A 15828-nucleotide genomic window follows, 5' to 3' on the forward strand; every position below is an offset into this window, starting at 1 on the left:
ACATGTACTACTCACCTTCACTACGAGAGGAGTTTCAAGTAACTGTAATTCTGAAGCCCTGGAGGTATTCTGTTGTGATACTTTTGATTGTGAATTTACTGGCAATGAACTGGATGCTAGGTACAAAGGGGATCTTGCCGGGGATTGCCGAATAAACCCCAAACATTGAGAAGGCTGGGCGACAGGATGAACCACCAAATCCAGCAGTCTGTAATCAGAGTATACATATGAATAGAAAAGTCCTGGTAACTTATTTATTGAGTTCTACTGAAGAAACAAAAGAATTTAGTATGCCATTTAATTACTCAAACTTCTAGATTCACTACTAAATATGATAACCACATGAAAATATAAATTCAGTTAAGAATATTAATGTAATGCCATCATTAGTTCAAAGTCAGAAAATTAATTCAGTAGCTAAAAAGAAAAGCAGCAGCAGGTAACAACTTATCCAAAACAAAGGAGTTCTAGTCCTCCTGCCTCCTTTTTACCAATATCTACTGAGCCCCCATTATGTGCCAGACATTTATTTTCAAATGAAGATAAACTACTACTGATTCAAAATACTAAAGAAAAAGGGGCAATGCTTCCCCAGCAACCCATTTGCTACCATCCATTTTCATCAATGTGTAAAAATTCCTTTCACCTACATGTAATGTACAAAATGAATACTGGTTTATTTTACCTTTATGGTTCTCATCACAATAAAGACTAGACTGACCGACAACAAAAAATGTTAATTTTTTCAAATTAATGAAGTTAGCTACAAAATAGAATCTCAAGATTCTACTGAATGGTCTTCTATAGTGTCCTGGACCCAGTTCATATCAAATAATAAAACTGATCTCATTAATAATTTGTATTAAGCATGCATAGTCCAAATAGCTTAAAAACTTAATTTACAGGTAAATAATTTAAACTCAAAAGTAAAATTTTCAAGTTATGATTTCTGATGTACCATTTGCATAGGTCACTCCTTTCTTAATTTCCTAATAAGAAGTCTATATTATGGTTATATTTTCTAGTGATAAAAATACCTTTTCCCTAAAATGCCTATATGGCCAGCTGAGAATGACCAGAAAGTGTAGCATGTTTTGGTACCCAGAAAGAAAAACTTCCAGTTGCTGACTGTGCCCTCCTTGTCATTCTCTCCTTTATGTTCAATTGAGATTTTCCCAGTCAGGAGTGGCAGACCAACAAGAGATCATAGCTGTTTTAAGACTCAACCTATTACCCAGTGGGGAAATTTTTACAGGAAGTATTTTCTTCATACAGGGTCTTCCTACTTGTTAATCTGTACTAAGCATAGCTATGAGACTTCCACCAAACCAAAATATCCAACCAGTCTGCTACACATTTCTTTCTCTATTGTCTGTTCTGATTCTTCTTTTCCTTCTATATCTCATTTCTATTCAAATTTTGTATTAGTAAACTGTTTGCCCACTATTATTTTGGGCTACCCCAAGTAGAAACTTTGGTAAATGTCTTGCATTGTGGTAACATTTATGTTTAAGGTGCCCATTTATGAATGACTGCTTCTCAAAAGCAGGGCCTATGCAACAAATGCTACCTACTGAGTAAAAGCAAAATTTTTATACTAACAAGACTTGACATATTTAAATTATACTTAAAAAAACTACCAAAATACTTTTTATTAAGATATTTTCTAAAGAAAATATTGCTTTAGGTCTTAGGATTTCCTCAACAATTTTTTGACCGTGATCCAAATAAGTAATGTATTTTAGATTATACACATACACAAAACATAAATTATATAAAAAAGCACTTAGTCTTAACTATATGCAGTGCCCACTTACATATCTATTCTACTTCTTTAAAAGATATGCCAGTCACAATCCATTGAATTTACTTACTACCCACCAATGCAAACCAGTTTGGAAAATATAGAATTAGGGAACAAAAATGATTTTTATAAAAGGTAAATATTCACACTCGATCAGCTGTCTTCCATCTGAGTTAACACTGGCTTTAAAGGATTCCCGTAACACTTCTTTAGACCCTTAAGGCAAGACTTAAAACTTATTACTGCTCCCTTCTTGAACCCTAGGTCTATTAAAGTATGAAGGGACGAAGAAAAGGTGACTTGTGGGAAAAAAATTAAAACTATTGGTAGGAAAACAGAACGTCAGTAATAATGACTTCTATTTGAAACAATCTTCTTCTTATCTCATGAGGGTAATTAAAGGAAAACAACCTCAATCTAATTAAAAAAAAAAAGGGAAAATCCTGTCAAGCTGTGAAAACGTGTCCATTATGTACACCATAAACAGCTTTGGTCCCAACTGTTTATAAGTTATCAACTTATTCTGAGTACTTTATTCTTAGTATCATAAACTCAGATAATTTTATTCCCATAAAATAATGTAATTTTGTTCTTGATCAAATGTAAATTATCAGAAATTTGCAACAATCACGGGCATATTATTAAAGACAAAGAATCAATACACTAAGAGACACTTGTTTGTTCTCTGCTGTTGAACACTGATCAACTATGCAATGATCTTACATAAAATAAATACTTAGAATGACAATTTCATCTTGGATGAAACTTCAACTTAACTATTGACTTTTCTAATACCATAGGTTAAGATGTAAAAGGACAACTGCATCTGAAGGCACTTAAGACATTTTAGTAGGTTCTGCTGCACAGGAGAAAGCTTCAATGCGCCAACTAGGATTAGCTAGGAATTATAAAAGCAACCTTCTTTCAGGGATCAATCAACAAGATTATATTAAAGAAAGCTAACAGTACATTTTGCTCATAATTTTAATAAAACAGAGTTTGCTTCTTTTCTCTAAGCAGTCTGAAATCAGTAAGCAAAAACTGTAAGTACACTATCAGCTGATGTAAAATTTCCTAAAATTACTATGCTACTGCCCAAGTTATTGAAAAACTAAAAAGCATTAAAAACTCAGTTAAGAATTTAAAGCAATATTTGTACAATTTTTAAGATAATGAAAAATTATAGTGTAATTGTTGTCTAACATTGTGCCTTTAAAAAATTGTTTAATAAATTCCTACCTAGAAATTTTTTCTGATGCTTTTGAAATTGGTGTTCCAACAAATGCCTCAGGTGGCTCTGGCTCTGGGAGAGAGTACACTATAGGACACGGGTCTTCTATTTTAGAACTGCAAAGAAAACAAACATTTGACTTTTCATTATGTACCACAAGAGCATTAAATTAATGCTGGAGGAAGATGGCAGGGGAGGTCTTTCATTTTTTACTTGTACATTTCTGCTCATTCACAAATAACAATGAACATAATCTTTTAAATTTAAAGACAAAAAACATTCTTCTTGTAAGAAAAGTAGCCAATAAAAAAGAGTTTTTCCTTTTTACATACGCTGATGAATTCTAAGGCTGGACATGAACGCTGCTGACGCCCAGGAAAGAACAACAAGCAGAGGACTGTGACAGGCGTAAGAGAAACGTACCTGCTGTAGGCTGAGATGCTGTTTTTAGGTTCATTGCTTGCCCAAACTTCTCCAATTTTAGATAAGACATTATTGATGAAAGTAGATCTTGTTAACACAGTCCCTGTTACAGCTTGCTTTGGAACTGCTGATAAGGGTTTGGGTCTAGAAACTGTAAAATGAAGAATGTAGGATTTAACTTCATCTCTAACACCAGGATTTTAATAGAAGATTAATATGAAAGAGTGATTGGAAAACATGGATCACAAGATACAAGTAGTCCAAATTGTATTTGGTTTAGCAACATCTATGCAGAAATTTAACAACTGGGCTTTTAGGAGATGGTGAAAACATTCTACATGTTCTCTAAAAGTTGGACAGGAGTCTTCAAATGAAATATTCTGTACTACATTATTAAGTAAGCTGTAAAAACTTCCAAGAAAGCTTCCTATTTCTTGGAGCACGGTGGCCAGTAAAAAAAAGCACCACTGTGATGAATCAAAGCAAAGTAAGCTAGATACAAGATAACGATGCTTTCAGAAGGAATCATTCAGGATCTTTTCTAGCCCAATACTTTATGATATTTTTCAATGAAATCTTACCTTCTCGAAGAACTGACGACGTTGACAGATGGTAAGGCTTAGCTCGCTCAATGGCTAATTTTCGCTGGACTCTAGGAAGAATTTTCCCATACTGGTCTAATATAGAATTTCGAGCCAATGATCTCTCCCGCAAACGAGGATCACGATCATTCTATTAAACATACCACACAGGTAAACATTTAATCTTCAAAAATGTTAGGAGCTATGTTTATATGTTTACCATTTAAAATATTATTATGAATAATATCTTCCTCCTCCCTACACATCTATTCTTTTAAACCAAGGACCTTATACACACACCTAATTCCTTTATTAATCCCTACCCACCAATAAATTCCAAGTCTCTCCCACCCAGCCTTGATTCTTCACAACTAATAAAAACAAGGATCATTTACTAAGCATCCACATCTGTCAGGCAACACACTACTTCATGTATGCCTACGTGCATCCTCAGAGAGATACTGTCATTTTACAGATGAGGAAACCAAGGCTCAGAGAGTGTGTTCCAAGCACACAGAGCAAGTTAAGAATCAATCTGACCCCTGAGGTCCATGCTCTTTGCACTATAACTCCCACTGCTGCCTTCTATGTCTTCCTCTCATTTTCCCTATGTGAAGTGGTTAGTCTGTTAAGACTGTGGGCAGATATCTAAACAGAAACGGCACATGGAAAAAATTAGATATGTAATAATATACTGTTCCCAGTTCTTCTACAGAAGGAGAGACTTCTCCAAGCTCAAGATTATATAAATCCCAGTGGTTACCAAACCACAAGCTCCTATGTAACAAAGTTATCAGTTTTCCTTACTCTCTTGTCCCCCGTAATAAAATAAGTTCATACCATAAGATTAATCTTTAGAGTTTGGTTCAGCTTCAAGGCAGGGATGTAATTGGCACGCTGCAAATGGTGAACTAAAAGGAATTCATGATTCTGAACACTGGTGCTGGACTGCAAAAATCTTACCAAACACTCCTGGGAAGAACAAAACAGCATAGTAAGCCATTAACTTACCCTCAATTTCTGACAAGTTTATACTGCTAAGTCATTACCTGCTCAGTGTGTGTAAATGGTAACTTCAGTAAATCCTCCATTAAGCCCATTTCCTGACAGACTTCATACGTGTGCTTTAGTAACTCCTCTATATTCAAGCTAGTAGAATGCTGTCGCAGTAAACTCCAGGCCTCAACCATACACCTGAAATCAATATTTATCCAAGTTTAGTTTTAGAAAAGCTATTTGAAATGTGCAAAACAAGTAATCCATCTAAAGAATCTCAAAGATACTTCCTACATGTAATTTAAAAGTACTTTAAAACTGCACTGAATACTAATCCCTGCACAATGAAGTTCGCTAATGTCAACACGAAGACAAGGCATCTTTAAGGATTTAATTTTATGCTGTTCTGCATCATTATTTAAGTGTAAAATAATAGGAAAGCAAAGTAAGCACACAGGAGTTCAAGAAGACAAAAAACTAACGTGGTCTGGAGAGAAGTGAAAGATTAGTGTGGTGCGACAGAGAAAAGCCAGGCTCTTAAGGAAGTGACACTCAGCATGAGAAAAGTGGAAAAGAAAATTGAGCAAAGGCCTATAGATGTAAACAAGCATCCTGTGTTTCTGGGATGGTGAAGGGTTTAGCTTAGTAACACAAGATTTTGGCTGATCTACGGCAAGATGTGAATGGAAATCTTGAGTGGGTCAAATAAGACAGTTTTAGACACCATGTGAGGGCGTTGAGGCGTCCTTCTGTGGGCAATGAGGTCATTAAATGAAGCAGTTTCTCATGATATATTGTTAAGCAAAAAAAGCAAGCTTAAAAACGGTATGAACAGTGACTATAATTTTAACAAATTAACCAATAAAAAAAGCCTATAATGTTTATGTATTTAATTAGATAACAAAATGGCTTCATTGAAAGATATACACTAAGGTCCATGATAATCTAGCAGTTAGAATTTCTGGAGGGGCTGAAAACTTTCAAGGCATAAAGGGGAGTAGAATGAAAAAATGACAAGCAGATCGAAATATCAGGGAAATAATTTTCTTAAAAAATTATCACTCCTAATTCTAAGTAAATATGTTTATATTTTAATGGGCATCTTAAAAAAAGCTTTAGCTACAGTTATTATTGAAATAATCACAAACATCAAAATAAAGACTTGCAAATATATAACTGACATATATAAGACACAGAATATGTGCACAAAATTACAGCAATTAGTATTCATAGTGTAAATGCATTTGAGGGAGTTCTGGCAGCACTCCTCCAGACTTCCTGTAGACACAAAGTTCCTCAGGGAGGCAAATGGCACCCACTGCCGGCAGGTCAGGGCCACCTGTTAACTTTGCTTTGGGACTAGAATATTTTAACATATGTCACAGGACTTATAAGGGCCAACAACTCAAATAAGCAAAACATTTAAGCGTATTCCCCTAAAAATCTACATCTGAAATTGACTTGCACCTCTCCTTCTACTAGGACAGGCATGATAGTAAGGTTGTTAGAACCTGAGTGTCTCAGAGCAGTAATTTTTTCTCTGAATCAAAAATCTGGGAGGGGCCAGCCCAGTAGCGCAGCAGTTAAGTTCGCACGTTCTGCTTTGGCAGCCCAGGGTTCCGCGGTTTGGATCCCGGGTGCCGACATGGCACCGCTAGGCAAGCCATGCTGTGGTAGGTATCCCACATATAAAGTGGAGGAAGATAGGCACAGATGTTGGCTCCGGGTTAATCTTCCTCAAGATAAATAAATAAATAAATAAATAAATAAATAAATAAATAAATAAATAAAATAAAAAAATCTGGCAGTGTTAAAATGAGCACATTTTGTAGAATGAAAAATAGAAAACAAGGATAAACAAACACCTCATCATTAATTTTTAAAACCATATAAACGAATAGATGAAGCAGGTATAACAAAATCTTGATATCTGTTTAATTTGATTTAGGATGGGTGTATGGAACCTTCATCCTACTAATTCTGTTCTTTGTATACTGGAATCTCCTTTCAAAGGCGCTTATACTAAAATACATTTCAGATGGATCCAAAATTTAAATGCTAAAACAAAAACCATAAAAGTGGTAGCAGAAACCACAAGAGAATTAAAAAAATAATATTGAAGTAAAAAAGACACAACAGTCATTAACAAAAACGCAGATAATTCTGTATTCATAAAAACAATTTTCAGCATAGCAAAATCTATTATAAAGCAAAATAAAAAGACCAATGACAAACCTGAAAAGGAAAAAAAAAATCTCAAAGGGTTAAGATTCCTAATATATGAAGAACTCTAACAAACCAGCAAGAATAATCTTGACAATACACACAAAAACAACAGGTAGGCCATAAAGAAGAAATAGGTTTTTATGAAAGGATGTATTCTCTTATTATTATAGTGAGCCCAAATACATTAATAGTACCATTTTCATCTATCAGATGGACAAATATCCAACTAAAGGTCACAGCAAAAAGTCATGGAGTTAAACTGGTATAATACTCATGAAGGATGATATGCCATAGGTATCAAACTTATAATTGCAAATATCCTTTCATCCAGTAATTCCACTTCTAGGATGTTGTCTTATAAAATAAATTACCTGTGTAAAAAATGTGTGGTCACTCACAGCAGTGTTTAAAATAGGAAAAGACTGAAAACAACCTAAACGTTTATTAAGGGAACTACTTAAATACTGGTACATCCACACAACGAACTACTATGCAATAGTTAAAAATAAGGAAGCTCTTTATGTACTATTATGAAATGGACTCCAAACTAAATTAGTGAAAAAAGCATGTAACAGAAATATGTATAGTATGCTGTCTATATTTTTAAAGGGGGAGGGGCGGGGGGAAAGTGTATATGCATTTCCTTACATAGGTCCGGAACATCCTAGGAAGGGCACACTAGAAATTATTATCATTGACTGGGTACTGAGAGGAAGCTTAGGAGGCTGAGAATTCACTGCATATCCTTTTATACCTTTTTTTTTTGAGGAAGATTAGCCCTGAGCTAACATCTGCTGCCAATCCTCCTCCTTTTGCTGAAGAAGACTGGTCCTGAGCTCACATCCGTGCCCACCTTCCTCTACTTTATACGTGGGATGCCTGCCAGGCGGTGCCATGTCCACACCCAGGATCCGAACCTGCAAATCCCAGGCTGCTGAAGCAGAACGTGCGGACATAACTGCTGCGCCACCGGGCCGGTCCCCCTTTAAACCTTTTGAATGAAGTATGTAAATATCTTACTATTCAAAAATAAAAAATGATCTTTGACCCTCCACCTACAGCTTATGGATATGTTTTTTAAGTTTTCCACTTTAAATTACAATATCACTCCCAGTTGAGCAGATATACTGGGAGGAGTAAGATGTATTTATGACTTAGCAAATACTAATCTGGTAACAGTAGAGTGTGTCTGAAAGCTAAAGACAAATGATGTTTCTTCCCAATTTCTCCCATAGCAGGAGTCAGTTTCCCCCAGTTACCTCCAATTTCAAACCAGCTGCTCCAGTGCCAACATTCCCATAAATTTTAAAATAAAATCCCCACTATTCTCCTGCTTCCTATGGTAGAAAGCTGTGATGCTATGAAGAGCAATAAGAAAACTATTTCAATTGATGAATGGCTAGACTAGCGTGTTGGCAGCACAAGTCAGTTCAGGAAGGAATGTATAGGGAGCTCCGCAATGTATAGCAGAGAAGATAGCCAGAAAAACATGCCTGTGGTAAATTCTCTAAAAATGCTAGACTGAATAAAAACAATCTTTCAAAATGAATCACAGATACCACAACGAAAAAGACATTCCAGACAGGTAAACAAGAAACTACTGATTTCTAGTGACCAGCATAAAAGTAAAAACAGCAGGAAAAAATATACTGTAAGTAACAGAACATTGTTGCAGCTACATTAACAATTAGTCATGATGAAGGTTACTCTATAATAATAAAAGGTTAAAATCATAAAAATAAGAATAATTTTAAACTCTTATGTACCTAATACTCAAAATACAAAAAGTTGGCAGTATTATGAGGAATTGACACATTCATCATAGAGTAGGCAACCTGCATACAACTTTTTTAGTAACTTATTAAGCAGATCACAAAAGAAAAAAATTATTAATGATTAAAAGATTAAGGACCAGCCCCAGTGGGCTAGCACTTAAGTTCGGCCTGCTCTACTTCAGCGCCCAGGTTCAGTTCTCAGGCATTGACATAATCACTCGTTTGTCAGCAGCCACGCTGTCATAGCGGTTCACACACACAAAGAGGAAGACTGGCAACAGATGTTAGCTCTAGGTGAATCTTCCTCAGCAGAAAAAAAAAAATTTTAAAGATTAAAATCACCCAAGGAGCAAATCTGATCTTTTAGACAAACATATCTTATACCTCACCTAATAAATGAGGAATACACTAACTACACCAGTGAATAAAACAAGTCTCACTAAATTTTAAGGATAGGCACCACACTGATCAGATTATGTCACAATGCAATTAAGTAACAAGGTAATTTTTAAAACCTCATTTGTAAATTAAAACTTCTAAGTAACAAATAGGAAGAGGAAACAAAAAATAAGATTTTAAAAATACTTAGAACAGAAAGATAATTAAAATTATAGGATGATGCCAAAGCAATATGTGGAGCATTCAGATTTATATTTTTATATTAGTAAAGATAAAAGGCTGAAAATGAGAAATGATACAATTTTAGTTAAAAAGTAAAGTGGAACAAACCCTCAGAAAGTAGAAAGAAGAGAATAAAGACATAACAATTACACCTATACAAAAGGGTTTTCCAGCTCTACCATACTTTTAGGACACTAAGACTGAACACTCAATATTAACAGCTGAGAATCTAAAACCTGTAGTTACTTCACATCTATCAATGTACTGTGCATCATGATTAATTTGTAAGTAACCTATCTGACAAGCCATAGCTGTGATGGTATGTCCATAAACGCAGGTCATACAATTCAAAAGCTACCAGCATAATGGAGAAGAAAGATGATCTAATAAAGAAGAGTGGTAGAGTTAGAGTCAGAAGTCAGGTTGGACGATATTATAAATGACGATGATGGCTGACTTAAAAAAAAAATCAATTACTACCACCATGTATTAATGATTTACTACTTGCCAGCAACTGTAATAGTGCTTGAGCCATTTAACCCTAAAATCTTGCAAGGTGGGTATTATCAACTCCATTTTACCAATGAGAAAATCAGGCTGAGAGAGGATAATTAAACTGCTCTGATGTTTCAGAACGTGGCAGAGTTTAGGTTTATATTCAAATCTATTTGAGTCCAAAGACTTTTGTTTGTTTGTTTGTTTTTTTAAATGATTGGCACCAGAGCTAACATCTGTTGCCTATCTTTTTTTTTTCCTCCTCCTCCTTCTTCCTAAAGCCTCCAGTACATAGTTGTATATTCCCAGGTGCAGGTCCTTCTAGTTGAGCTATGTGGGATGCAGGCTCAGCGTGGCCTGATGAGCAGCGCCATGTCTGCACCTGGGACCCGAACTGGTGAAACCCTGGGCCACTGCAGCGGAGCGCATGAAATTAACCACTGGGCCATGGGGCCAGCCCCCCAAAGATTGTTCTTAACATCTTTGCTATAAGCAGTGGATATTCCAAGATCATTAGTTTTTTTAAGGTGTATATTAATTAATAAACAATATTACCGCTAGTAGAAATGAAAGAATAGCTCAAAAACCAAGAAATACCTCACTTATCTGGCATGGGGTGAGTTCACGAAGGGGGTTAGAGTTCTGATGCTTGAAGTACCAAACTTTTTTTTTTAGCTATTTGAACTATCATTAGGTAATCAACAGCACCCAGGTGTTGGAAAGACCACTGTGTAGCCTGACCTCTTATACTTTTACTTCAAACTTTCCAAGCTTATCCTCCTTCTGTAGTTCAAGGACAGTGTGGTTAATCACTGTTGGATTAGAGATGTAGTTATCTGGGGAAATTAGGCGATTATGTATTGAACACAGGATATAGCCTAGAACCTTACTTTCTTGAATAAGTCCCTGTAACTCAGTTTGTTTCCTTGTTATTGACTTCTTTCTGATAAAAGTGGAGTGCAGAATATATTGTTGCACGGCCTCCTGGGCAATGAAACGTGGCTGCAAAATTATCAGTCCAAGAACTAAAGCAGCTTTCTCCTATGTTGTTTTCTTACTTTCAATAAAAACCATCATCTTGAATATTTTGAGCCATAAAAAAAGAATGAAATCTTGTCATTTATGACAATCTAGATGGACCCTGAGGGGATTATAGTAAGTAAGACAAGTCAGAGGAAGAGAAATACTGTAAGATCTCATTTACAGGAGGAATCTAAAAACAAAAACAAAAAAAACAAGACCAGAGACACAGAGAACAGACTGGTGGTTGCCAGGTGCAGGGAGTGGGCGGTAGGTGAGATGGGTGCAGGCAATCAAAAGGTACAAACTTCCTGTTACAAAACAAGTAAGTCACGGGGCTGTAACATACAGCATGGTGACTAAATAATACTGTATTACATATTTGAAAGTTGCTAGAATAAATCTTAAAAGTTCTCATCACAAGAAAAAAAAATTCTCTTAACTATGTATGGTGACAAATGTTTTAACCAGACTTATCGTTGTGATCATTTTGCAATATATACAAATATTGACTCATGTTGTACACCTGAAACTAACATAATATTGTATGTCAATTATACCTCAATTAAAAAAAAACCCACATCACCTTCACTTACCTTAACAGTGTCCTCTGATTTTTTAACAACATCCAAGTCTCTACTTACAGGACCAGTAATTATTTTAAACATTTACTGAATCTGAACACGTTATCTCACAAATGGCATTTGTAGCAGCCCTTTGTTTTTATTTCTGCACTTACTGTATAGGACATTTAATGGTGTTATTTTTCTGGGAACTGGATAATTGAGGCTTTACTGTACTTAAGAGAAATAAGGTTTAAATTACATTATATAATGTCTGCATTATTGTATGCATTATTTCATGTTTGCTATGGCTAAATGGAGAGGAAATGAGAATACAGCAAGTCAGAGAAACATGCTATGGATAAATCAAAGGACAATGGTATCAAAAAGAAAAAAATCAGCAACCTTACAAAGCTGTTTTTTCCAATGTTCCAACCACTGCCCTTCTGCTATAAGCGTTAGTGATCAATTACCACCTCTTTAAAGCCACTAAAGAGGGACAAGCTTATATGCAATTGAAAAAAATTTACAGGGGCTGGCCCCATGGCCAAGTGGTTAAGTTCACACGCTCCGCTACAGGCGGCCCAGTGTTTTGTTGGTTTGAATCCTGGGCATGGACATGGCACTGCTCATCAAACCACGCTGAGGCAGCGTCCCACATGCCACAACTAGAAGGACCCACAACCAAGAATATACAACTATGTACTGGGGGGCTTTGGGGAGAAAAAGGAAAAAAATAAAATTTTTAAAAAAAGAAAAAAGAAAAAAATTTACATGCTGCTTGCCCGCCCAGTACTAGGACTCTCAACCCATTTATCAAACATTTATCACTTGTAAATTCTTTAAATTTCTTTTTGTTCTTATATTCATCCTAGATTTATTCAGCTAACCAAACACTTTTGCTAACCCAAATTATTTCAACAAGTACTTCCTAACTCATTACTTTTGAGTTTCTACATGTCTAACCAACCTATTAGTAAACTGCAGAACATTCTTCTGTCTGAAATTTGGAGATTCAACTCTCTCCCCTCAGAAATACACTCTGCCTATCCAAAGAGAAACTTAACTTTCAGAGTGCTGACACTGAAGTGCTGTCTGGTTCATAAATGACAATTTTGCATGAGTAAAGTGACCAATTTCTAAAAAATATAAAAATGACCAACCAACAGGATTGAAAAAAAACCAATACAAGTTGTATAAAATAAAGCCACAAACTAGTTAAGAAATTTCAGCTCCAATTTGTCCAACTAATTCAGTTAACAAGAAAACCCAATAACCAGACCACTATATTTCTAATAAAGCCATTTATCTTGTCACAGTTACAATACATACAACAAATATAATTACAGCAATATGTGTCTTGCTCTAACATAAATGGCAAATATATCCTATGAAAAGAGAACATCAAAATACCACAAAATATAAAGATATCACCTGCTCAAATCTAGTTAAAGTATTTATTAAGATATGAAACCTGGTACTTTCTTATTTCAACAGATGCTTCTTTCTATGACAAGATTTCCTTTCTATGAGGACACACTGACAAAAATCAAATGCCAAGAATTGCAATACCCAAGCAACCAATATTAACAAAAATAGTAGGGTACCATCATTGGAATTAACTCTCAAGGAATATAAGTTACCAACTCAACATGACTTCATTTTCCTCCACATTTCTGGCTCCTTTTCAGCATACTCAAACCTCAACTGTCCATGCAGGTGACCATCAATATTATCAATTAGCAACAGACAGAACTTAAAACCTCAGTTTAGTTCCCCTTTTACACAAAGTACTTATTCATCTTATTCTAGATAAAAGGCGCTTTACATTTTTCTTAATGTTGAAAAATGAAGAATCATCAGGATATTATGTATTGCAACCAAAGCAAAATATCATATATTGTTACTATTTCATCAATTCCATTTTATGAACATATATGATCAAGAGTTTGACTCTAGTACTTTCAAAATATGTACTTACCTATTAAAAAGCAAAACGGTGAGGTGAAGGATAACATCACTTCCACTGGACACTGTCGGCTTCATTGTTTGAATGTATCTAAGAGCTTGTCTGTGCTCCCCCTGAGTCATGAAGGCTTGAATAATCTTTGAGTGTTGCCACGACAGAGGTTTTGCAGTAGCTGGGTGAAAGAGAAGATCCAAACCACTCTGCAAAAATGACGTGAAAATTGGTCAACACAAATATGATGCTTTGCAGTTAGACAAAGTAGTTAACCCTTAAAAAGACAGGCAATACTTAGACCACAAAAATCAAGATAAAACCAATTTAAACAGAAGCTGAAAAGATCTACTTTAACCTACGGTATACTTTATTTTAAATAAAAAACTTATCAAAAGTTTCATACTTCTGAGACCTTGTTAAGCCGTTATATAAAATCTTTCCATTACTAGTGTGCTACATCAATGCCAAATGTTGCCTTCTATGATTCCAACATGCCCAACATATCTCTAACATTAACAATCACCAGATCTGCACTATTAGTAATTGTTTACTTGTTTCTTTCTTTAGATAGTAAGGATCATGCGGTTCTGAACTGTTTTCTTTGTATTTTTACTGCCTAAGATAGTGCTTGGTGAACGTATTGATTAAACTGAGTCCTTAAATTACATCTAGAAGCAGACTACATCATATCTTTAACATCAAATTTAATCCACTTAATTAAAATTAATGTATTTTTTAAAAAATTCTAATAGTTTACAAAAGCTTACATTCTAACTGAACTAACAGACTTACCTCATAGTCATTATGATCTATCAGCCAAAACCCTTGAATAAGTTTAACCTGACCCCAAGAAACGGCAAATGCAGTTGGAAATGATTCAATGGAAGTATCTGTTTTGTTTGGAAAAGAATACATAATATCAAGTAGCAAATAAATGGTCTTTAAAAAAGAGGATTAAGGACAATAAACTAAAAGAAAAACTCCTACGTATATATGTATTTGTAATAGGTACCAAGAGAATGTAGCAGAAAAGAAGCTTCTAGTGTTCAGAGAGAATCGTGACTATCCAGCTACGGAAGTACAGCTTTATTAAATGTGGGTACAGCCCGTACCACAACCAGCTTCGTTCATTCTCAGTAGTAAGTATCAGCACAAAGGAGACGGACTAAAGCATAAATTCTTCATGAAGTCAGTAGCTCAGCAAATTTAAAAAACAAAGCTATAGACAAATTTCCAGTTATCTAGCAAAAACCGGCATCTTAAGCAAACACGTCATGTATCTTATAAATTAGAAATGGAACTATGCATTTTTAGACTAAGAAACTGACATTAGTACAAAATTTTCTTGCAAAGACCACAGGGCTCAAACACAATCCCTGAAGTAATATTATGCTAACCTATAAGGTATTCAGATTTAGCACATAAGTTAACCTCATTGAGAATGACCACTTGCCAGCAATGTTTTAGAACAGCACATTTAAGAATCTGATGAAAGTCATGGACAGTATCCTTAGAAAAATAAACAGATAGCAAAATTTTGCATAGTTTCAGGTTAACCATAGACCATCTAAGTCCAACCAAGAGATCCTGGGTTAAGAATCCTTCCTTTTAAAAAAAATTTAAATGGGAAACTGAGATTGTATTAGCTGTGTAAGGTTCCTACTACTCTGAAATTTTATGATTCTGGCAATACATGAATTATTTGATAAAATTTTAAAGGATACAATAGAATGCTTGCTTGCTTCAGTAACGTTGTCTAGTAGGTATATGTCAAGCAGTGCCTATAAAAGGGGTGAAAAATTCAGTGCATTTTATATACTCATTCATTCAAGCTCCTTGCTCTTCCCAAGCCTGTGCCAGGTGTGACAAACACAGCTAAGCAAGTCCCCCCGCAAACTGTGTGGACCCTTTCAGTGTGTCATGTTACTGCAAACCTACATGTAGACTAGTAGGAGGATATCTTCCTGTGCCTCCTTCATCCCGCTTCCACAACTTCTCAACTCCAACTCCCAGCTGAGAAACCATTTCATCAATCATCAAGCAATCAGGGCTCCACTTGCCTCTGCAACAAGGGCAACATTAAGGATTATTTAATATTAGTGTAATTATTATTATCAAAATAATAAACAC

General features: G+C 35.2%; 1 protein-coding gene across 2 annotated transcripts in view; it reads right to left on the reverse strand.

The window, feature by feature from the left end:
- AHCTF1 (AT-hook containing transcription factor 1) overlaps window positions 1-15828 on the reverse strand; it is an 88337-nt gene that overhangs the window by 22278 nt on the left and 50231 nt on the right. For both annotated transcript variants that reach the window (XM_070602615.1, XM_070602614.1), the window contains exons 18-27: window positions 15637-15760; window positions 15423-15479; window positions 14491-14637; window positions 13717-13904; window positions 5089-5233; window positions 4880-5011; window positions 4040-4190; window positions 3459-3609; window positions 3044-3151; window positions 16-208 (exon numbers count right to left, since the gene is read on the reverse strand). In XM_070602615.1, coding sequence (XP_070458716.1) covers window positions 16-208; window positions 3044-3151; window positions 3459-3609; window positions 4040-4190; window positions 4880-5011; window positions 5089-5233; window positions 13717-13904; window positions 14491-14637; window positions 15423-15479; window positions 15637-15760 — 1396 coding nt within the window. The remainder of the gene's footprint in view (window positions 1-15; window positions 209-3043; window positions 3152-3458; window positions 3610-4039; window positions 4191-4879; window positions 5012-5088; window positions 5234-13716; window positions 13905-14490; window positions 14638-15422; window positions 15480-15636; window positions 15761-15828) is intronic.

Source organism: Equus przewalskii, chromosome 31 (assembly GCF_037783145.1).
Source record: "Equus przewalskii isolate Varuska chromosome 31, EquPr2, whole genome shotgun sequence".
Lineage (NCBI taxonomy): Eukaryota > Metazoa > Chordata > Mammalia > Perissodactyla > Equidae > Equus > Equus przewalskii.